We start from the raw sequence: 23083 nt of genomic DNA, 5'->3' as shown, positions 1-23083 counted from the left end.
AATTCATCAAGTTCGGGGACTGTCCATAGTTGGCCCCTGTACAGAAGCAAGCCTCCAAGTATATCTTGGAGGAGGGCTATCATTTAGGCTCCTTGGGGCCTGAGGATTTCCAAGGCGGATAATTATGCTTCCCAGACCAGCCACCTGAGAAGTGCGGGCTAAGAGATGTAACAGGAGCACGTGGGAGAACGGGGGACAGCCATTCTTTGTGTGTGACCAGCCGAGAGAGCTCCCTGGCTGCGGTAATTGATACAGACTGTCACTGCTGGGATGCGGAAGAATGTCTGGAATTGCAGACCTGGGATTACCAGGTCCCATCGGAATGTAAATCATTTAACAGTGCGCAACTGATTTAACAGAAACTCTCGAGCACCAGGGTTTCCACAATGGATCTTTTCTGCTCTCCCCACGTCAATCTCATTCCCAGTGCTGGGCTTCCTGGATGCATTCCTGGGGTCCCCCCTAGTGTTATCGGAACTGTGTGCTCTCCTGTCAAACATTTACCCCTACAGGGAAGCACGCAGCCAATGATGGCTAATGGTTAACATCCCCCAAGAAGCTTATCTACTGTGCAACTCAAACCCAACCAGCAGAAAGTAGCTTTCGGTTAGGCGGGAACACAGGTCTTGACTGACTACTTGATTCATCTGGTAAAAGAAAATGCCCTACTTGTTGGGGGGTGGGGTTGCAGGGGCAGAGCCCAAGGAGGAAGGTCTTTTAGTTTACACAGTCCATTACATGTTTGAGGGACTGGTGGTGAATATTAACTGTAATGCAGGACTAGCCACAGCAAAGCTGCCATCAATGCACCGTTCAATGTCTAACCTGTTTCACGCACCTTCTCTCCCCCCGTAGCTGTCCCCGGGGTACGTAGGGGCCAGCACTTTTACCTGGGGGGAGTTTCCACCTTCCTTGACCATGACCATCTCCCAGGGAAGGCATCAAAACCAGCCAGAGGCAAAACGTGGCCAGGAGGAGGGCCAAGGATGAATGAACGTGGCGTTCCAGGCACTGCACACACTTCACACCTGCAAATTCTGATTTAAAAGAGAGCTGCATCATCACTGCTTTGCCCAAGTCCTGATGCCTCTTGCTCGTCTACTGCTTCTTCCTTTGACCCTCGCCCTCTTAGGTGATCTGAGATTTCACTGTGACAGAATACGGCTCTCAACTTTGTGCCCACTCCACAGATTTCCCATTGCACTTCACAACCTGGACACCGAGCTCCCCGCCGAGGGTTGGGAGATATTTCCAGGGATCCTCTTGTCAGGAGGTGCTGCCACCCAACAGGGAAAATGCATCTATCTTTTTTCTCATCTGACTTCTCTGGCAGCTTCTCTCACGTGTTTTTGCTCAAGCAGAGACAATGAACTGAGCGAGAGCCTCCGGAGTGCATGTAAACACATCCCAGACCATCCTGGGGCTCTGGGCTTTCCCCTTGACCGAGGACAAAGTCGGGAAGGAGGAGAGGGAGCAGGAGACTCTTCACAAAAGACGGATGGGTAGCTATAAGCTGCAGAAGCTGGCGGGACCGGTCCTCTGTGCTCCGGCAGCCCGTAGCCCTGCACCGGAGCCCCCAGCGCTCTCAGACCCAGGTGAGGCTGGGCTGCAACAGGGGTGTCTGCTGAGCTACATCTGGCCTAGGCCTCTGCTGGACGGGTCATCATTCTGTCCTGAGACCTGCTGGCCAGGGGAAGAGAATGGGAAATCTTGGCTACTGCGCACTGTGGGCATCTGTTTTCCTTATTCGGGAACCATGTGTGCTGCTTCCTTTGATCTTTGACAAATGGCAAGGGCACACAAGGTGGCCATCTGCAGGTGTGTGTGTGTGTGTGTGTGTGTGTGCATGCTCTGAGCATGCGCTCAGCATTTTTCCACCCCAGGTGACGATGCAGGGAAAGGAAGAGGCTCAAGGTCCCTGATGGGCTGCACAGTGGTTAACGATATCCTTAGAACGATTTCCATCTGGGGACCCCTGGTGTTCCGAACCAACAGCCCATGAGACCTCCCAGATGTTCTCCAACAGCCCGAGAGCTGCAGGGCCTCTTGGCTCTGAGAGCCCTGGTGGTGGTCGTTACACTCTTAATGGAAAACGTTCCTGCCCGGTCAGGAGTTGCAGTGTAAGATGGCTGATTTATGGACACACAGTAGGCTCAGAAGACTCCAGTGAGGACAACTTCTGCCCAGTCCACTCAGAAACACTTTCAGGCAGGACTGACCCAAGGGTCTTCCAAAGGAATCTTCACCAATTGTTTGCTACTGTTCTTTTTTTTTTAATTTATTTTTTTAGCTTTACATTTTTATTTATTTGAAAGGCAAAGTTTTACACATAGAGAGAACGAGAGAGAGAGAGAGAGAATCCTCTGGTTTATTCCCCAGAGAGTGTAGCAGCCCCCATGATCACGTGGGCCAATGACCCCTGGTGATGAACCTCCTTCTGTGGATCTATATCCTGTTGGTTCTGTCTCTCCGGAGAACCCTAAGCCAGCGCATGCCATCAAAGTAGGTCACGGTGCCCACACTCAGTCCAGCTCGCTGCCTGTCCTCTGGCGGCTGTGTGAGCTGTCATGCCTCATTGCACAACCCATCCAAATGACACGAAGCTGCCCTGGGCAACCAGGGGCTGCGGTGCAGGGTAAGACTGACAGGATCTTGCACAACTCCTCCTCTTTCTTAGTCCCCTGCCAGGTTTTCAGCAGTCAAGTCACTTCATGTCTGTCTCCCACCACTCTCGCTGAGCTGCGACTCGTTCTGAGGATCAGGGTTTCTCATATCGTCCACTGCACGCAGCCTCTATGACGGCCCCCATAGGATCTCTGTTTTAGACCTCTTAGCACAGCCAAGACGATGGGTCAGTGTGGCTGTTCCTGGAAAGCTGAAAGGTAGATCCCTCTCTGTCCTCCCGCAGGTTACAAGCACGAGTCCCGGGCCCACCACACCGAGCGATGGGGCTCGCTCTGGGAGGCAGAAGCTGATGTTTACGTTGGCTCCGCAGTGCCTGCCGTGGGACTGCGCTCTCGGCTTTGTTTCCCCCACCTACAGATGAGGTGACTTCATCTCCTCACTTACGAAGCCCTTGGAAGAGCTTCGATAAAGACCACGGATGTGAATATCCACAGGAGTGACTACATTTACACCTAATGGCACAGTGGCCCAAGGATAATCATCTCAACCTACTGGTGAAGTTCCCAGGCCAATGCAGACAGCTTGGAAAATGAGGCTCAGCAAGACCTCCCCACCCTTCCCCACCCCGTCCCCATCAGCACACATGAAGCAGGAATTTGGGGCTTTTTCTTTTCTATCATGATCTGCTCTCAGGGCATGCGTGCGTGTCCCCCTAACCTTGGTGATTGCCAGGAAATATGCAAATCCTGGCTTCCTGGAATTGGAAAGCAAACACTCAAACACTGTTTGCTGAGCACTGGGCATGCACCTAGTACAGTGACGGCTTAGGGAAGGCGACTGTAAAATCCACTTGGAAGAATGACAATGCCAGCTTCTTCCCCAGCCCCAAGAAGCCGTCTTCAGATGGCAGCCATGGGTCCCGTGACCTTTGCTTTCACTGATGCACAAGACAAGTCTAAAGGTGAAGTGTAATTTCAATGCCATGAACAGATTTAAAGAGCAAGTGATCAATTATTTCAGGCCAGGGCAAGATTCAGCAGTTACAACATGAGACTCCTAAGTGCACATCTGCTTACTCTGTCCAGCCACTCACATCAGGGAACCCAAATCAAGGCAGTATCAAATTGCTCCTCCCTGGAAGTAAATGGAAATAGAAGGTTTTCAACATCAGCACCAAGTTTTTCAAAAATCTCTCTTGTATGTAAGGAAGACTGGGGGATGGAGCTAAGATTTCTTTATTTCCCAGATAACTTTAGGGTCGATCACTGGGGGAATCCTTGCAAACAATTAAACAGATGTTATCATTTTGGAATCCAGCTGCTTGCAAGGCTCTGGGGAATGAGTACGAAGACCAGCTTCTGTCAGAGGTTCCATTCTGTCAGTGCAGAGCTCAGAGCAGCCTGCAGCATCCGCACGCACCCAATCGCTCCCGTCTCCCACAACAAGCCCGCTGCCTCCTATGGGGGCCGATGATGGGCCGCTTCCCTTGACAACAGGAGCCACATCTGAAGACAGAGGAGACCTGGCAGAACGAGCCTGGGAGGAGAGGTCTGCGTCCTCACGGGTCTCCCCCCAAGGGACTCGCAACACCCCAGACAGGCTCCCCAGGGGCCCTTCCCACAGCAGCCGCCTTGGTCGTAAGCTTCCTTTGCACTGTCCACCTGTCACCCTGGTGACAGCAATGCTATTGGGCCACGTGGGTGCTCAGTGACACCCTTCCACTTCTTCCTGCTCCACTTGGGTGGACAATCAGAGCCCCGATGGCTCACAAGCACATTTTAATTTTCTGCGGCTTGGATGGATGGTGACTACGTCTTCTCAGTCTTTCTGTTAAAAACTAGAGGGATACAAGGGAAGGAGAAACAAGAGAGCATCACAGCACCTTTCCTTGCTTTGCTAATGCTGAAGACACCAAGCAGTCTGCTCGATGGAGAAGATGAAGGAAACGGGAATTAACAGGAAGTCTGTTCCCCACCCTGACCAGAACTGCAAGGGTCTTCTCTGGCGACAGTGGAGAGCTGCAGAGAGAGACCTCAGCCACCAAGACTAGGAGTTCCCAGCCACTCTGGGGACGCCACCAGCAGGACACTCAGATCTGGACCTTGGAGCACCCAGGTCGCTTTTAAATACCTCACCCTTGAAAAAATACTTATTACTTATTTTCAATTTATTTGAAAGGCCGAGAGAGAGAGTGGAAAGAGAGATATTCCAACTCTGGTTCATCCTAAATGCCTGCAACAGCTGAGCCTGGGCTGCACCATCCAGTTCTCCCTCGTGGGTGGCAAGGATCCAAGGACTTGAGCCATCATCATCTGCTGCCTTCCCAGGGTTTGCATTAGTAAGAAGCTGGATTGGAAGCAGAGGCAACATTCAAGCCAGGCACTTAGATGGATGCCGCAGACTGAAGAGGCACCTTAACGGTGTGCCATACGCCCGCCCTGCAAGTACTTCACTCTGAAAGATGAATGGACAGATCAGGATTAACACACACTGTGTAAGGCCTCCAGTGAAGATGGGGATCAAGACACATAGGAAAAAGAAAGACAGGAAAGAAACAGAGAGACTGTGTGTGATAATTAGTATTATCAATGCTATCATTAGGTAACACTAGATAAATAAGAAATTTTTTTTGACAGGCAGAGTGGACAGTGAGAGAGAGAGACAGAGAGAAAGGTCTTCCTTTTCCATTGATTCACCTTCCAATGGCTGCTGTGGCCAGCGCGCTGCAGCTGGCACACTGCGCTGATCCAAAGCCAGGAGCCAGGTGCTTCTCCTGGTCTCCCATAGAGTGCAGGGCCCAAGCACTTGGGCCATCCTCCACTGCACTCCCGGGCCATAGCAGAGAGCTGGCCTGGAAGAGGGGCAACCAGGACAGAATCCGGCGCCCTGACCAGGACTAGAACCTGGGGTGCCGGCGCCGCAGGCAGAGGATTAGCCTATTGAGCCGTGGTGCCGGCCTTTTTTTTTTTTTTTTTTTTTTTTTTTGATAGGCAGAGTGGACAGGGAGAGAAAGAAAGAGAAAGGTAAGAAATTTTCAAACATGACAGCAAAGATGAAAAACTCCATAGAAGAGATTAAAGATAATACTGACAAAATCTTCCAGAAATCAGAATACATAGGCAGAGATAGAAAACTGTGGAGACAAAGTATGAAAGCAGCAGGAGGGGCCGGAGCTGTGGTGCTGGGGCAGTGGGTTAAGCCACCGTCTGCAGCGTCAGCATCCCTTGTGGACACTGGTTTGATTCCTGGCTGCTCCACTTCCGATCCAGCTCCCAGCTAATGCACCTTGGGCCCCTGCACCCACTTGGGAGATCCAGAAGAAGCTCCTGGCTCCTGGCTTCCGTCTGGCCCAGTCCCAGCCCCAGCCCCACCAAGTGAGGCCATATAGGGGGCGAACCAGTGGATGGATGATTCTCTCTCTCTCTCTCCAACTCTGCCTTTCAAATAAATATAAAAAATCTTAAAAACAGAAAGCAGCAGGAGGCCATGCCCAGAATCAGAGGGGCTCCAGAAAGAGAGGGCAGGGAGAACAGGGTAGACAACATCAGAGAGAACACAAAGACTCTTCCAGGCTGAAAGAGGATACAAGTCTCTAGCAAAAGCACCTGTGGAATACTCGGCATGATGACTTAGTGAGACCCAGCATAGGCACCCTGTTCTGCAGCTCCAGACGGACAGGTGAGAGAGAGGAGACCCTGATGGATCCCAGTGCAGTGGGAGGGGCTGGTACCTACAGTGGCCAGGATGGTGGGCTTGTCCACAACGCCTCTGACGTTCTGAGAGAAACCTCCATTCTGGTTGGATATGAGGGCAGGATGAAGACTTTCAGACATGCAAGAACCCAACCACTGCACTCCCCCCAGGGGCTTTCTCTGGGTGTCTGGGAGGATGTTCTCCAGCAAAACAATGGTGTAAAACAAACAAACCAGGCAGACCCCGGATGCAGAGGACCAAGGGCCCCACAGAGAGCTGGGGCCAGGAAAGACCCAGCTGGGGAAGGGACATCTTGGGGTAGAGCCTCCAGGGTGACAGCAGGGATGAGGGAGGGCTCTAAGAGGGAGGTCCTGGGAGAAACAGCAGCAGTGGCGGGGGCAGAGGCAACCGGAAAAAAACCAGGGAGAGGGGCCCTGGCTGATGAATTATCTAGTACACTTGATTCCTATGCATTTGGGAGCTTTTAGAAAGAAAGTGAAGGGTACACAGACACTAAGCAAATAAAAGCTACGCGCTTACCCCCTTCAGGCAGAACACTGGCTGTCTGAGAAAGGAAACACAACCGTAGGATATCACTAGAATTAGTCATAACAACGTCCTACTGATGACTGTGCTACCATCATACTGGAGGACACAGGGAATGGGAAAGTGTGGGTGGTTTTACGGGACTCCCTAATCCTTGCCTATGGTTACAGGAACTCAATAAATCTAAAATGGATAAACCACGGAGTTATTGCCTTGTGTCAATCATTTAGAAAAATACAAGACAAATACTAGAAGAAACAGCTGCCATGGTTCAAAGTGGCACATCTTGGGTGGCAGGTGGTGGGGTCTCCTGGAATCACGTGACTTTTATGCACCATACCTTACACTGATTACGGTGAATATCAGTACTTTTTAAGGTGAATGAAATGGGAAAGAAGCAGGAATAGGCATGCAGCTTATAGCACCTGGACACCCAAGATTCTATGCACTGCGGGGGATCACTCCCTGGGGAGACCGGGAGGAGGCTCAGGCTGGGTAAGCAAAGCCCTGGTTTCCCTGCCATGACTGGCATCAGGGCTGGCCCTGCCCACTGGGCTTGCCAAGGTGGTGGCAGTGTGGGTGGCAGAAAGAAAGCTACAGCCAAGGGAAACAACTGGGTCTGAATCCAAGTTGCTAATAACACAACGTGCGCGTCTTGCTGAGTCATCTCAGGGTCCTGTGATACCTCTGTCTAATCCAAAAGGAAGATGGATCTTGGAGACAGTGGAGGACTCCACGCGTGCTGCACTTACCCAGGGGCAGAGCTGGGAAGGGCCCCTGAGTGTGTCCAACAGCAGAAGTCAGACTCCTGATCACTCCTGCACAGCCTCCCTACACGGCCTCCCACCCTCTTTACGTATTTAGTATTTATGGCCGTGTGAAACAGGTTACCCCCGGCTCTTCAACCTCTGCCGGTCCTGTCTTTCCTGAGTTAAGCCACCTGCCCTCTCTGAACACCAGCTTTCTCCTCTGGAAAGCTCATGATTCCTGTTCTGCTTCACTTGGAGGTTGACGGCTCCAAAAGATAATACCGAGGAAGGACATTCAGTAAACACTAAATGTCAAGCTACGCAAATGCAAATATTAGTTTCGATCCCTGAGGCTCCTACACAAATGTCAGAGAGCATCCTTGGATCATTTTTCATGGTTCTGATGACCAAGCCTGAGTGCAGAGAGCTGGAGTTCTGGAAGGACTTTCTCCACCCGGGTCAGCAGGCAGCGGATGCTGTCTGCTCCAACTGCACCCTCACCTCCGACATGGTAAGTCTGTAATACTTGGTTCTGTGGATTTATCCTGCTTTCTTCTTTTCCAGGAATCTCAAGAGCACTCAGCGTCCATGAAGTCCTGCTCCAGGTCAGCATTAACAATCTTAGGGAGACACCGTTCCCTCTCCCTTAATCCCCTGTCTGTATAAGTTCCCTGGGGGCGGGGCAACTCTTATGTGACTTGAGAATGATTTCACAGGTTCAAGGACTGCCAAGCATTCACTTTGCTGCCCGAGTCTGCCACCTGGTGGACAGTGCTCACTTTACATGTCTGAACTTTTTTTTTTTTTTTGACAGGCAGAGTGGACAGAGAGAGACAGAGAGAAAGGTCTTCCTTTGCCATTGGTTCACCCTCCAATGAACTTTTTGGAAGCACTTTCACATCCGTGAGAAACCACAACCCATAGATCCTCTTACAATTTGTGAGGTATTAAGGCTGCTTCTATTATTCCCACTCAACAGAGAGAAAATGAGGGCTTTTGGTGAGAAAGGAATTTTCAAGTATCTGGAACTGCATTTAGTGATTTTTTTTCCTTCATTTGGCAAAAGTAAGAAATACTGTCGTGAGGGTGCTCTGGGTCGGAGCCCGGTTTATATCCTGGCTCAGAAATTGCCACCAGGTGAGGCTTTGCACAGCTCACAGGGAATATGCCCACTGCCAGGCCACCCATCATTCTGAATTCTTGCACTTGGAGAAACTCTGTGCAATGAACCTGCTCAAGTACTTCCAGAAGGGAAGGTGGTGGCTCATAGAACATTTCAGCTTGTTCTCTCTCTCTCTCTCTCTCTCTCTCTCTCTCTCTCCCATCTGTGTGTGTTTAAGTGTGGCAGGTTGTCATGATCCCCAGGTTTCTTAATGTTTTGTTATAAATGAAAATAGAGGCTGAAAGACCTCCTTAGACTCTGTGGGGTCCACCCACTGGCCACTTTACCAACAGGTGTACTAGGCTTTAGTTCTCTGTGCTGCGGGGGCAATCTCCACTCTAAGGAGAGGCCGCTCTCTAGGGCACCGCACACCTCCCTGCAGCTGAGCCCAGCAATCTGGAGTCAGGCCACTTGCTCCAATCCAGACTGACGCCACCATTCACTAGACAGGTGACTCTGGGTGAATCTCGCCTAGCCTCATCTTCCTCACTGGGAAAACAGGGATACAAGGCAGCATTCATTTCAAAAGGTGCTTGAAGATTCACACAAAGCACTAGCCCTAAGCCCACTGCAGGATTTCACCTGTCCTGCTCTGTTCCTGCAAATGGGCAGATCTATGCTGAAGGCTGTGTCCCTGAGACACAACGTGCGTTATGGTTTAGACGTGATTTGGCCCTCAGTGTCTCCTGTCCTGGAAGCTTGGCCCCAGGGCAGGGGTGCTGAGGGGGAGGGACCTGTGGGGATGGTGATTAGGTCCTAGGAGCTATTTGCTTGTGAATGGATGGGTGCTGGCCTTGAAGGGATGATTGAACTTGTTCTCATGACAGCAGGTTGCTTTGAAGCCACGCCACCTCCTGCACCCAGTCTTGTCTGCACACACCCCTCCTCCTTCTCACACGCACTCCTGCCACTCTGATGTCATCTGTCACAAGGCCCTGGCCAGAGCTAAGCAGTACTGGTGTCACGCTGCAAACATTCCAGAACCATGAGCCAAGTAAACCTCTTAACAGCCATAGGTACTTCATTAGAGCAGCAGAAAATGGATTAAGACAACGCGCGCACTGGGGTTGGCCAGTGGAGTGGGGGTTTCCTATAAACGTGTTCCCCCAGTAGTGGCTCTCAGTCAGGCGAGGTTTTGCAAGCCCCTCTCCCTCAAGAGAGGTGTGTGTGCAGCAGAATGATAGGTGGGGGTTAGCCAATGAAAGGAAACACTACAGGCACACAAGGGGAGTTGGATGCTGTGCAAGCAACTGACCAAATCAGTTAAGGACTGTCTTCCAAGTAGGCGCTTTTCCAGAGAAGATGCACACATGGCCAATGAGCACATGAGAAGATGATTAACATCGGGAAGAGTCATCGTGGTGCAGGAGGTCCGGGGTCAGTGTTAGAGGGGTAGGGCAGGAGCACGCGGCTCCAGTCTCTCGGGTCTGCGTCTTGTCCAGGAGAGATGCGGCCTTCAGGAATGGCACAGCTCTCACGTAGCAGCTCTCTGTGCAGCAGCCCTCTTCTCTGCCAGATCCGCTGAGGTGTGCCGCCGCTTCTGGGTTTCTGCTTCCCTTCTCTGCAGGTTCTTTGTCTCGTGACCATGAAGAATGAGGCACACGGACAAGGAAGTAGTGAGCAGAGCTTGGAGGCCTACCCCTGCAGCTGCATCTCAAGACTTCCTGGCTTGGATTTTTATCTGTTTCTAAGGCAGGAAGTTCTCCCTGATTGGGGGAAGTATATGCTAATGAGATGTCCTATGTGAACCAATCAGAGGACGGACACTGAAGTATCCTGTTTTGCACAGAAGTATGCAGAGAGCTCAAACCAGGTGAGTGCAGCAGAAGCAACAGCATCTGAAGATTACAGGGTATATGTTTCTCCCGTATCCCCCTCCCTCAGGGCTCCTGGAGGGTTATGTCACCTGCTTCTTCTTCCCCAGGTCTTTCCTTTCCTTTCTAGGGGGTCCCTGGAATCCCTATCAGTCAGGGAAATACAAGTCAAAACCACAATCAGGTGCTACGTCACATCCATTAGGGTGGTTATTATTTAAAAAAGAAAAACAACAACAGAACAAGAGTAAGTGTTGGTGAGGATGTGGAACTGGGATGCTTGTGCACTGTTAGTGGGAACATAAAACGGTGCAGCCGCCATGGAAGACAGCATGAGGCTCCTCAAAAAAGGAAAGGCAGGATTCCCACATGAGCCAGCCATTTCCTTCTTGGGTACCTACCAAACGCAACTGAAAGCAGGGCCTCCGTGTATCCCTGTACATAGCAGCATTAGCCACAATAACCAAAAGGTGGAAACAGAGAAGGGGTTAAAGAAGATGTCTGTAGACACATGATGGAGTACTATTTGACTGTAAAGAAGAAAGGCATTCAGATACACGCTACCTTGGGGACACAATGCTAAGTGAACCAGACACAAATGACAAGTATCTTATGATTCCACTTATCCAAGGGACTTGGAATAAATGCGAAGAGACAGAAAGTGGAATGGCGGCTGCTAAGGAATGAAGGGACAGGGGGATGGGGAGTTATTGCTTGATGGGTGTAAGATTTCAGATTTGCAAAGCAAAAATAGTTCTGGAGATGGACTGTGGTGGTGGTCGTGTAACAATGTGAAATGTGCCGAATGCCACTGAGCTGCAGACCTACAAGTGACTCTGACGGCAAATTTCTGGGTATTTTACCATGAAAGGAAACTGTCATACTTAAATTACTACTAGAATTCTTCTTTAGGGCTGATGCTGGTAAGTCATATAAAAACAGTCAATACCTTTTCTGGTTCTAAGGAGGTCACTCACATTTCCCATGCCTAAGTTGACCAGTACACCGGCCATACCTGTAATAAGGTTAAAAGGCATCTCCCCCGGAAGCAGAAACAGACAGAAGGGATGGAAAGAAGCTACGTCACAGAGCCGCTGCCCTCTGTTTCCAGAAGTTTCCACTTGCCCACAGTCACCAATGTACAAATTACTTCTAATCAACAGCATCACCCTGTGGCCCGTGGTCTGGTTCTCTCCCAGCTTCAGATGAGAGTTCCAGATTCCAGGGTCAACCGGGGCAGGACGAGGCTCTTACCTTGTAGATACAGGACTTGGCGTTCAGAAAGAAGAGCTCAATGGTGGCATTGTCCTTCAGGTAGGAAATGCTCTCTATGTAGAACCTGGAAAAAGAAAAACAGAACGTGAACCACAGGGTCAGCAGGTCCTGCAAGCTACACAGAGACCCTCTAGTGCTACACAGCTTGGGATGAGGCACAGAGCTCCCAATCCTAAATGAAGGAAAGAAAAACATGCCATGGATGCTCTTCCCGTGGTTCCTGTTGGAAGGCACGCTGTTTTCCCGTACGTGTATAGCCGGTTAGGATGCCACGCCCGACAGCCCTCCTAGTAGCCGAAGAACCAGGCCTGCCTTCCACCTGCTGGAGCCGACTCCAACCAGACCATCTACACTTTCTTTTCCCCTACCTCCTTGCCAATTTTCAACAGTGTTATTTGTTTCCATCATATGGCTTTTTGGAAGTAATCTTTGTCCAGCTGGATTTTTTTTCTAGATTGTTTCCTCTGCTTCATCAGTAAGGGGAGGAAGGTCCCATTTCTCTTTGAAATGACTACTGCCTGTCTTCCTGAAGGTGGCGAGGCAGGATTCGTTCTGCGCACATGCAGAGTGCTGTGCTAAGTGTTCTTCACAATGGATGTCTACCCACGTGGAGCTCACAGATGTTGTCAAGATCAAACACGCTGGTACTATGTAAGCTTATGCTAGATGTTCCTTTACACATGGACTTGGGAGATTACTGAATGCCTTAGTCAGGTAATGTGCTGTCTCAGGGTGGGCTGCACTGATGGGGGTGGGGGCTGGCATGTTGAGCGTAGATGGAGATGGCTGAAACTCAGCTGGAGGGGAAGCAGACTCAGTGGGTGGCTGTGACACCCTTAGGCTGGGCCAGGGGGACGCGGGGTGCTTGGCTCTTGGAAACTGGGTAGATCAAGAGAGCGTAGAAGGCGAAATGAGAAGAAACAAGTACTATCACCTTCTAGAACATCCTTACAATCTGACATGGCTGGAACCCATGGCGGGCAGGGTGGGGGGAGCCAAAGACCAGCTCTGGGATACCCTCGCGCTGGGCTGCAGCTTCCCATGACTTGGTCGATGGCCCTCCACCTACTCATTCTGAAATACCACAAACGGATCCAAACAACAATTTGTTGGCCAAAAGAAGCAGCCATCATGGAAGGAGATAAATGGAATAGATCTGCAGGCTAGGTTAAGCCCACAGCCCACCAGTTTGCAACCTCTTATCTACAGCCGAAATGATTAGCGTCTTCTATCAATTTTCAGGTGTCATTAATATACTGGAGTCATTTCGGTTTGCTAGTGGATCTGGAATGATTCAGTTATTCACTGTCTCAATCAACAGATAACAGCAGTACGATTATCATCACATCAGGGTCTGCAATATTTCCAGACATGACAGAATGGTCCTCCTACTTTGCTGAGCCTAGGAGTGACTTGATTGGCTGGCTGTTAGCCACGCCCACCACATCCCCAGAGCATCCAGACCCTGCTTTTGGAACAGGTGTCTCAGGCCACAGGGGTCTCCATCTAGGGTGTGCAAGGTTTCAGAGGGACTATAATGTTGTACAACTTTCAGCCGGCTAATAATGGAAACCAAAATGTAGAAGCAAAGCCATTTAAATCTGATTTCATTTTAAAACACCTCCATCTAGATCCTTTATGAGGGGCCTTTGGTGACAGGTAGCCAGAATAATCGAATAAATAACAGTGGGAGAGAGGGAATAATGGGAGGAAGGAACAGAGAGGGCAGGGAGGGGTAAAGACAATGGGATAAAGACATGTGGTGGTGCTTTAAATAGATGCCATTTCACACCCTGCAGATTTAGGCTCCAAGTCCATTATGAAGGGACCAGAGTGGCTGTCAACCTCAGGGCCCTCTGTGGTGACCCTGGTGTTGGGTACAGAGGGGCAGCACTGTTCTCATGACTTCCCAAGGTAATGAGGAGGGGGCCGATGGACCCCAGGTAATAACCCTGGATATGAACATTAAGGCCCCATATCTTGGAATTTCGTGTCACCCGACAATCCCTTGGCAACCTGTAGCTGTGCCCATCCTGGACGCATCTTGCCTCCAGGTCTTGTTCAAGCTACTCCGGTGAAGACCCCTCCATATTCTAGGTGGGTCCTTCTGGCCGGCCCGGGAGCTCCACGCAGGGAAATCTGCTCCCCTTCTCCAGGGGACAGCTCCTCTCCCTGCCCTGGGCCACGGTCCAGGAACCTCCTGCTTACTCAGATTTCCTTGTTCTCAGGCTGCCAACTCCTAGAGAGTTAAGACCAAATCTTGCTCACTTTTGTATCTCAAACATATTTTTGAATACAAATATTTTTGTATTTGTATTTGTATTTTTTAATATTTGTATTCAAAATATTTGTATTCTGCTTGGCAGAAACATGAATTTAATATCTGCGATGGACTCTAATTTTTGACTTTTCTCCTTCCTATTCCACCTGGATCACTTATTTATCTATTTATTTGAAAGGCGAGTGACAGAGAGAAAGAGAGAGAGATACAGAAACAGATTTTCCATCCACTGAACAACTCCCCCAAATGGCAGCGATGGCCCAGGCTGGCCCATGCTGAAGGCAGGAGCCAGGAACTCCATCCTTGTCTCCCACATGGATGGCAGGGGCCCCAGGTGCATTAGCAGGGAGCTGGGTCAGAAGTGGAGCAGCCGGGACCCACACTGGCACTCACATGGGATGCTGGTGTCACAGGTGGTGGCTGAACCTGCTGTGCCACAGTGTCAGCCCCCAGAGTTCTTTTTGAACAGTGAGAAGGGCGACGTGGGAGGGAGACCAATAAAAAGTGGCTTCTCAGATGTCATCAGTTCTAGCTGGGAATCCCCCGCCTGCTCCTTCCTCTCACTGTTAATGTGGAGAGCCGTGACAACAGCGCTGCCTCCCTGGTATCGCACCCCGGACAGCAGCCGAGGCCCCTGAGGTGGACAGAGGCCTTAGCACCAGGATAATAATGTCGAGTTTCAATTTGCAGGGGCTGACATCGCCGAATTTGCAAAACATCAACATCTATCTTAGAACTGAGGAGTTTAGACATGGGTGCCCCTCCCCGCTGCAGTGCCAGCATCCCATATGGGCACCAGTTCTAGTCCCGGCTTCTCTACTTCTGATCCAGCTCTCTGCTATGGCCTGGGAAAGCAGTAGAAGATGGCCCAAGTCCTTGGGCCCCTGCACCCACGTGGAGCTCCTGGCTCCTGGCTCCTGGCTTCGGATTGGCGCAGCTCCAGCCATTGCAGCCATTTGGGGAGGGAACCAGTGGATGGAAGTTTCTCTCATTCTCTCTCTCCCTCTCTCTCTGCCTCTCCCTCTCTGTAACTCTGCCTTTCAAACAAATAAACGAATCTCTAAAAAGAAAACAACACTTTCGTTTGCTGTCTCATAAATGAAAGCTGACAGGAAGCCCCTGTTCCTGCCCAGGTGGCTGTGTGTGACTCCAAGGAGGTGGAGTCGGCAGAGGAAGCAACAAACACGACCCGAGATGAGGAAAGCATGTGTGCTGCTGACACAAACTGGCAAGCGGCTTCCTGTTATCACCAAGACAACAGCCAGCAAAAAACCCTGTGCGTTCCCAAGGTTGCCCGTCCTGCCCTGGAATGGCTCTGTAACCTTGGATATTTAACTCATCTCCAACTTGCCATCCGTGCCAAGGAACTGCCAAGGCACACGCATCTGCAGAGAAACAGCCCTGTGCCACCCCCATCCCCAGGGAAGAGACTCCGGGGAAATGACGACTGCGGATGATTCGGATTCAATTAAGAGATTTTCTTTTTAAAAAAGTCAGTTCTTGCTTGGAATGTTCATAAGATAAGGGTCCTACTCCTCCTCGCCAGTAGGTGGCGACGTTGCATTTCCTTAATCACCAGTGTGGGAAAGGCTCCATTCACAAAGAAAATTCCTGGTCTCAGGGTGAATCTGGTCTTGGATTCAGAGAGTGTGCATGGACAGTTCTAGTTCTGCTCTGTTTTAACCAAGGCTTCACGGTGCTTTGATGTCTGGGCCCTTGCTGACCCTGGATGCTCTGCTCCTCCCAGAGCGGGCCAGTTTTTTAGGTCATCAGTGAGTGTGACTTAGACATGCCCATATCCCCCAACACCTCTATTGGCTCCCACAACCAAGGGCACTACGTCTGGGCCCTAATCACCCACAAACATGCACCAGAAAATAAAGGACAGCTCCTATATACCACTGAGGCTGCTGAAACCATTCAAACCACCTAACAGCATGCTTGCTTAACCCTGCCTAGCCTGTCCTAGGGAGCAGGGGCCACAATGCAACCTCTGGCCTACACTTCCCCTCCTGCCCTCGGTCCCCTGACCAACATGGTGTGGGTGTCCCCTCCTGCTGGGAACTAAGTAGGAAAATATCTTCAACAGTAGCCTTCTGGTCTGTTGGCCACGCCACACCTGACTAATTTTAAATCAAAGTTATATTTTAAGACAGGATTTTTGGGGTCAGCACTGTGGCATAGCAGGAAGCTGCTGCCTGTGACACTGGCATCCCATATGGATGCTGGTTAAGGGTCTGGCCACTCCACTTTTGATCCAGCTCCCTGCTATTGCACCTGGAAAAGCAGTGGAAGACGGTGCAAGTACTTGGGCCCCTGTGCCTTCATGGGAGATCCGGATTAAGCTCCTGGCTCCTGGCTTCAGCCTGGCCCAGCCTTGGCCACTGTGGCCATTTTGGGTTAAACCAACAGATGGAAGATCTCTTTCTGTGTATCCCTTCTCTCTAACTCTGCCTTTCAAATAAACAAATCTTAAAAAAAAAAAAAAAAAAAAAAAGCCGGCACCGCAGCTCACTAGGCTAATCCTCCGCCTTGCGGCGCCGGCACACCGGGTTCTAGTCCCAGTCAGGGTGCCGGATTCTGTCCCGGTTGCCCCTCTTCCAGGCCAGCTCTCTGCTGTGGCCAGGGAGTGCAGTGGAGGATGGCCCAAGTACTTGGGCCCTGCACCCCATGGGAGACCAGGAGAAGTACCTGGCTGCTGCCATCGGATCAGCGTGGTGCGCCGGCCGCAGCACGCTGGCCACGGCGGCCATTGGAGGGTGAACCAACGGTAAAGGAAGACCTTTCTCTCTGTCTCTCTCTCTCACTGTCCACTCTGCCTGTCAAAAAATAAAAATAAAAATAAAATAAAATAAAAAAAAACAGAACTTGTTTCAGGATTTTCAGTTCACTGAGCAAGACTGAATCTTAGAGCTTCTTTTTGAGTTGAAAGAACAGTGGACTACCTTTTTCGTTTTTGCCATGGGTCACTTGGCTATTTGTAACATCATTCGTGGGCCACACAAAATGATCAGCTGAAACATTAATGCTGCTATGGATTTCTTGGATTTCGAGTCCCGGCTGCAGCTGCCATGGTAGGGCGAGACCAGGTGATTTTTGTGGGCACCTGACGGTCCACAGGCTGGACGTTCCCTACATCCCCTAGACCAAGGGCAAACCCAGCAGAGAGGGTTCCTGTGCTCCATGGGCAACGCCACGCACAGGTGACCCTCGCCTGAGACGGTTCGTGAGGCAGGCCAGAGGAGGAGTGAGCCTGCGCTCTGCGTTCCCGTCTCGTGCTTGAGCGGAGGGTCACACGCTCCGCAGGCTCTGGCACCCTGGGGACCCTCGGCCCCCTGGCTGAAGGCGACAGCTTGAACTCCGCCCGGCCGGGATGACATCACTCAGGTCTGCTCTGCCAGCCCCGCCCCCACCACTGCTCCTCTTCCCACTCACACCCGCCCCCCTTGGCACTTGGGAAGCACTGAATATTTACAGCAAGTGTTAATTAAATGGACCAGTGATTTCATTTTCTAACGAACACAAAACAGCACGTTTGGAAAGCTGACTTTCGGTAGCCAAGAGAGGCGATAATAACGAGAGCGGAAGCTGTGAGTTTCTGGGGCCAGGTCTCGGAGCCGGTGCAGCCCGCACAGGGCCACAGGGCCACAGTCAGGGAGTCCTGGCTGGGGGGACGGGGACAATGGGGTCCTCTCTTCCTCGCTGAAGCTTCCTGCCACCACCTCTCTGTCTTTTCTCTCCTATTGTTCACTTCAGCTTATTGTCTGCGAAACTTCAGGCTGAACAGACAAATCTAATCTCTGTTTAGTTGCCTGCAAACAGTGGAGATGACCAGAGCTCTAGGAACACTCGGAGCACTAAAAAGCCAACAAGGAGGCGCAGCAGGTTAACGCCCTGGCCTGAGGCGCCGGCATCCCATATGGGCACTGGTTCGAGTCCAGGCTGCTCCTCTTCCGATTCAGCTCTCTGCTATGGCCTGGGATAGCAGCAGAAGATGGCCCAAGTCCTTGGAGCCCGGCACCCATGTGGGATACCCAGAAGAAGCTCCTAGCTTCGGATAGGCACAGCTCCGGCCATTGCGGCCATCTAGGGAGTGAACCTTTGGATGGAAGACCTCTCTCTTTGTCTCTACCTCTCTCTCTAATTCTTTCAAATAAATCTTAAAAAAAAAAAAAAAAAAAAAAAAAAAAAAAAAGCCAACAAGGAAGACAGAACAGTCCAGACAGCCAGGAATCAGTCTAGGCACAAATTCATGCCTATAAAAGATCTGCAGAGTTCCTGGGGGTGTGCAGGAATATTTTGTTTGTATTTTCCTGCATCCATTTCTTAGGCTTGCCTGGTGAACAATGGGAGCGGTTACTGTTCTCAGACTGCCTTCTCACACGCCTTACAGCACTAAACAATGGTGAGGAGCTGAAGGGCATATGTCGGTGACACTGGGGGAATGGGGAACGGTGAGGCTGGCCAGGCTAAGCAGTCAGGTCACACCATGCAAGCTCAGGGTGGCCCTTCTCTTCCTGAGGATAACAGAGTGCCAGGAAAAAGAAAAAAAAAAAAAACATGAGCAAGGAGCGGAGGAGAATTCTAGAAAGATGCTCAGCATTGATATTTAGGGGAGACGGGAGGAGGCCAGAGTGGCTGGCAGGAGGGAGAGAGCAGGTGGGAGACTTCAGGCAAAGGCAAGGCTGGCTCCCAGGGTTCTGGTCCGGGGGAGCTCCCTGGGTAGTGGCACCTGTCGCAGAGCTTAGTTAGGGCTGTGCTGGGGGCAGAGAGATGAAGCCGTCCTTCGACTCTGGCTGCATTTGTGCACACGTTTGTGCCTGGTAGTGGCAAAGGGCCAGGAGATGGAGAGAGCGGTCAGAGGAGTCCCCTTCCCGGTCAGAGATGGAACTGGCAGCCGCAGACCATGGTTAAGTGCATGCTGGGAGGCAGCAGGGAGCGAGGGGAGGCAGGACGAGACCTTATGGACACCAGCGTTGGGAGGGTGAGCAGAGCGGGTGCACCAGCAGTGACCACCCCCCCCAGCCAGAGGGGCCAGTGAGCAGATGGACCCCAGCAGAGTACAGAGAACTGGGACATGGGGAGCCCATTCCAGGGAGCCCAGAGCCATGGCCACCACAGCAGAGGAGAGAGCCCAAGAGTGATGCCTGTGGGCTCTGGGGACGGAGACTGGCAATGGCCACAAGGTGTGAGGGGACCAGAATTTGGGGAACAAGGGAGACAGCAAGTGCAGAGCTGTCTCCTTGAGCAAAATGGGGTGCAAAGGGTAGTCCTTAGAAGCAGACAGGGGAAGAGGCTGGGGCCGTGAGCTCTCTGAGGTGCTGCAAGGGGCTGGATGGGTTGGTGGTGGAGGCGGGGACCAGGGTCACTCCTTCCCTGAGACGCATGTGCAAGCAGCAGACGCGCAAGGATGCCCAACATGGGCGCGGACAAGATGAAGTCTGTGGGTAAGGCGGGAGGAAGCTGATGGAGCTTACATGTGCTGACTTTGGTTTTCTACACAAAACCATGCGCAGTATCGTGTTGGGGTGCAGCTGGTAAGCATGCGGTCTGGATTCAATGGCCGGAAGGGAGCTGCAGGGACTGCACGGGGCGCTCTACCAGAGCTGCTGGACAGGGGCTGTGAGGCCCCAGGAGCCTGTGGCGGCTCGCTACAGCGCCCCCTGCTGCCCAGTGCTGGCGTGCGGCTGTCCTGGAGCCCTGCCTGTGCAGATGGACGCTGCACGGAAAGCAGGGCGGGCCAGCGTCAGGGACTCAGACCCTGCCTGTGCGGGGGTCAGGGGAGACCCTGATGAGCAGTGAGGACGGCGTCACTTGTCTCTTGGGAGATGGATGCTGTGTGGTGCAGGGGGAGGGGCACGGGGGTTGCAGCCAGACCCAAGTGAACAGAGATCTCACCTCAGCGCCAGGCTGGGGCAGAATTGAGCCGAGCCTCGTGGGCCTTCCCAATACCTGTAGCTAATAAAGCCTGCTTTAAGGCATGCAGCGAAGATTAACCGTCATCCTTAATATACTGCTCTCCCACCCACGGCCCAGAATTAAGAATATTTGCCTTGACTCTTCCCAAAGGCAGCAAGTACATTCCTGCAGCTTCTAGACGGCACATTTTCATCACTGTCCTCTGTTATGATTAGTTATTGTTAATCTCTTCCCATACCTAAATTGGAAATTAAGCTTTATCACAGGTAGCTATGTAAAGGAAAAACGCGGAATACGTGAGCACAGTATTCGGTACTATCTGCAATGTGTCAGGAGCCCCTGCGGATCTTGGGACGCCTCCCCCATGGAAAAGAGGGACGTGCACTTGTTTAATTACAGAAATCCCTTCCTCCATTTCTCTTTATGGGTAATTATTAGGACCCGGAATCTAGTGCTGTTCATCACAGGTGCTCTGGCTGATGAGGAGTTAGAGGGGCCAGGTATCTCCGAGGCTACATAACTGGTCCAGGGAGGCCAGTTCTGAGCATACCCCCCCCCCCCAATCCTGCCATCTGGAAAATGCCCTGCAGCCCCAGGCTGCTTAGAGAGACTTGCTCTGGACGAGAGGATGGGCCATAACTCGGTGAGCGTAAAATTCATATTACCTAGGGCCAGCGTTGTGGTGCAGTGGGTTAAGCTGCCAACTGCAATGCCAATGCCCCCTATCGGAGTGCGGATATGGCTAACACACTTGGGAAGGCAGCAGATCATGGCCATAGCTTAGGGCCCTGCCCACCCATGTGGGAAACCCGGATGGAGTTCCTGGCTCCTGCCTTTAGCCTGGCCCAGCCACAGCTGTTGCAGCTATTTTTGGAGTGAACCAGTGGATGGAAGATCTCTCTCTCTCTCTCCCTGTCTCTCTGCCTCTGCCTTTCAAATAAGAAAATATTCAAAAATAAATAAACAAAATTCACACAGTATAACATGCGTGCACCTTGTTTTTCCTAATCTGTTGAAAGGAGGTGATTTGGCAGCCCACACTCTCACTGATACTGTCGGTTTGCATTACAGCCAAAGAATACATCAACGGTGAACAAGTGCCTGTCCTGGGATGGCAGCCCAAACACAGGGGACGTAGCATCAGTGTCCTAAAGCCAGAAGCCCTAAAGCTGGGCTGGATGCATTTATCTTGCAGGTGCTTTTGTTGACTTGGCCACACCTGTGTTCTGTGGACTTCACACACAGACATCTGAACTAAAGGAAGAGTGCTCCATACGACAGGGGGTCTTGGGAGCTGGATACCAAGATGTGAGTACCGTGAAAACTCGCTGGGGCTGCTTAGGGCAGTGCTGGGGCTCAGAAGGGCCAGTGAGCCTTCACGGGGAGGGGCGGGGGGATGGGCACGCAGCTGGACAGAAGTGCTTCTGTGCCTTCCAGCACACTCCGCAGTCTGGGTCTTTTGATGAAGCTAATTTATCTTACCACTCCTTTGGAGAAAACAGCCGGCGGGCTTCTCTACAAAGGCACCAAGTTATAAATGGAGAATTCTTCCTAGGCAGGACATCAGGGGGGACAATCTGCCCCCTGTGTCGCTGCTCGGCCCACTGAGAAGTGGGAACCAGGGACAGCGAGGGTGTTGGCATCCCCGGGGGCTGGTCCCAAGGTGATGCCCACGCTGGGAGCTGCCGCAATGCTTCAACTGGCAGCACAGGAGTGGCTGAGCTCAGGTAATAAAGAGAGGGCAAGGTGCATTTTGGCAGCAGCAGCAGCAAGGAATGAATGTGTATGAAAATGTGAGGACAAGGACAGAGGAGAAAGGGTGTAAGATTTACAGCCTATGTGGCTGAGCGAGAAAGGCTGCCACAGATATGATGGGAACACAGGCCATCTGGGGAGCAAAGGGAGGATAATGGATTTGGCTTGGGACATACTGAACTTGAAGTACCCAGATGCGGGTATGCAGGGCACAACTGGACTTAGAAACCTGACACCTTCTCGAAGCATCAGTTTTCATGGGAGTTGGAGAGCGCAGCATTGTATTCTGCTGGGCGGCATGTATAAAGAAACAGGAGACAGCAACTGTGCCCAACCATGGAGTCAGAGATTTTTTTTTTTCTCATAAACGTTCTACGAGGTTGCTGCTGTGGTCATTAGAAAATGGATGGCTAAGGACAGAGGGTCATTCTGGCGAGGGAGCAGAAGTGTGTGTGACATCTGAGTCATCAAGGGACAGGTGTTCCGCCAAGTGGATAAGATGCTGGTTGGGACGCCTGCGTCCCTTTTCAGAGTTCCTGGGTTTCAGTCCTGGCTCCCAACTCCTGATTCCAGCTTCCTTTTTTTTTTTTCCTAAAGATTTATTTATTCATTTGAAAGGGGGAGAGAGAGACAGAGAGAGAGAGGGAGAGAGAGAGAGAGAGAGAGAGAGAGAGAGAGTCCTCTATCCACAATGGGGCCAGAGCTGGGGCAGGTGGAAGCCAGGAGCTTCATCCGGGTCTCCCACATAGGTGCAGGGGACCAAGCATTTGGGCCTTCCTCCACAGCTTTCCCAAGCACATTAGCAGGGAGCTGGATGGGAAGTGGAGCAGCCAGGACTTGAACGGGAGCCCATATGGGATGCCAGCACTGCACACAGTAGCTTAACCAGCTACTCCACAGTGCTGGGCTCCCAACTTCCTCTTAATGCAGACCCTCGGAGGCAGTGGTGATGGCTCCTGTAATTGGGCTCCTGGCACCTATGTGAACAGTCTGCGCTGAGTTCTCAGCTCCCACCTGTAGCCCGGCCCGGTCCTGGCTATTGCAGGTGTTTGGGGAGCGAACCAGTGAATGGGAGCTCCCTGTCTGTCTCTCTGCTTCTCAAACAATTTTCAAAATATTTGAGTCTGCAGCTCCATTTTCCAGTTCTATTACTGGCACCTGTTAAACCTCTGCAGCGTTCCTGGGAGGTCCCTGGTTTAATACCCAGAGGACAGCAGGAAGCGCTGAGACACCACCTGTATATGCTCAGGTACAACACTTCAAC

The 23083-nt window shown here is 51.5% G+C and overlaps 1 protein-coding gene across 10 annotated transcripts in view; it reads right to left on the bottom strand.

Moving 5' to 3' along the window:
* Window positions 1-23083, bottom strand: part of FRMD4A (FERM domain containing 4A) — a 647838-nt gene that overhangs the window by 104915 nt on the left and 519840 nt on the right. For all 10 annotated transcript variants that reach the window (XM_051820846.2, XM_051820845.2, XM_051820848.2 and 7 more), the window contains one exon: window positions 11844-11928. In XM_051820846.2, coding sequence (XP_051676806.1) covers window positions 11844-11928 — 85 coding nt within the window. The remainder of the gene's footprint in view (window positions 1-11843; window positions 11929-23083) is intronic.

This window comes from Oryctolagus cuniculus, chromosome 13 (genome assembly GCF_964237555.1).
Source record: "Oryctolagus cuniculus chromosome 13, mOryCun1.1, whole genome shotgun sequence".
Lineage (NCBI taxonomy): Eukaryota > Metazoa > Chordata > Mammalia > Lagomorpha > Leporidae > Oryctolagus > Oryctolagus cuniculus.
The sequence above is the reverse complement of the archived record's forward strand: the minus strand, read 5'-3'. Positions and strand labels throughout refer to the sequence as shown.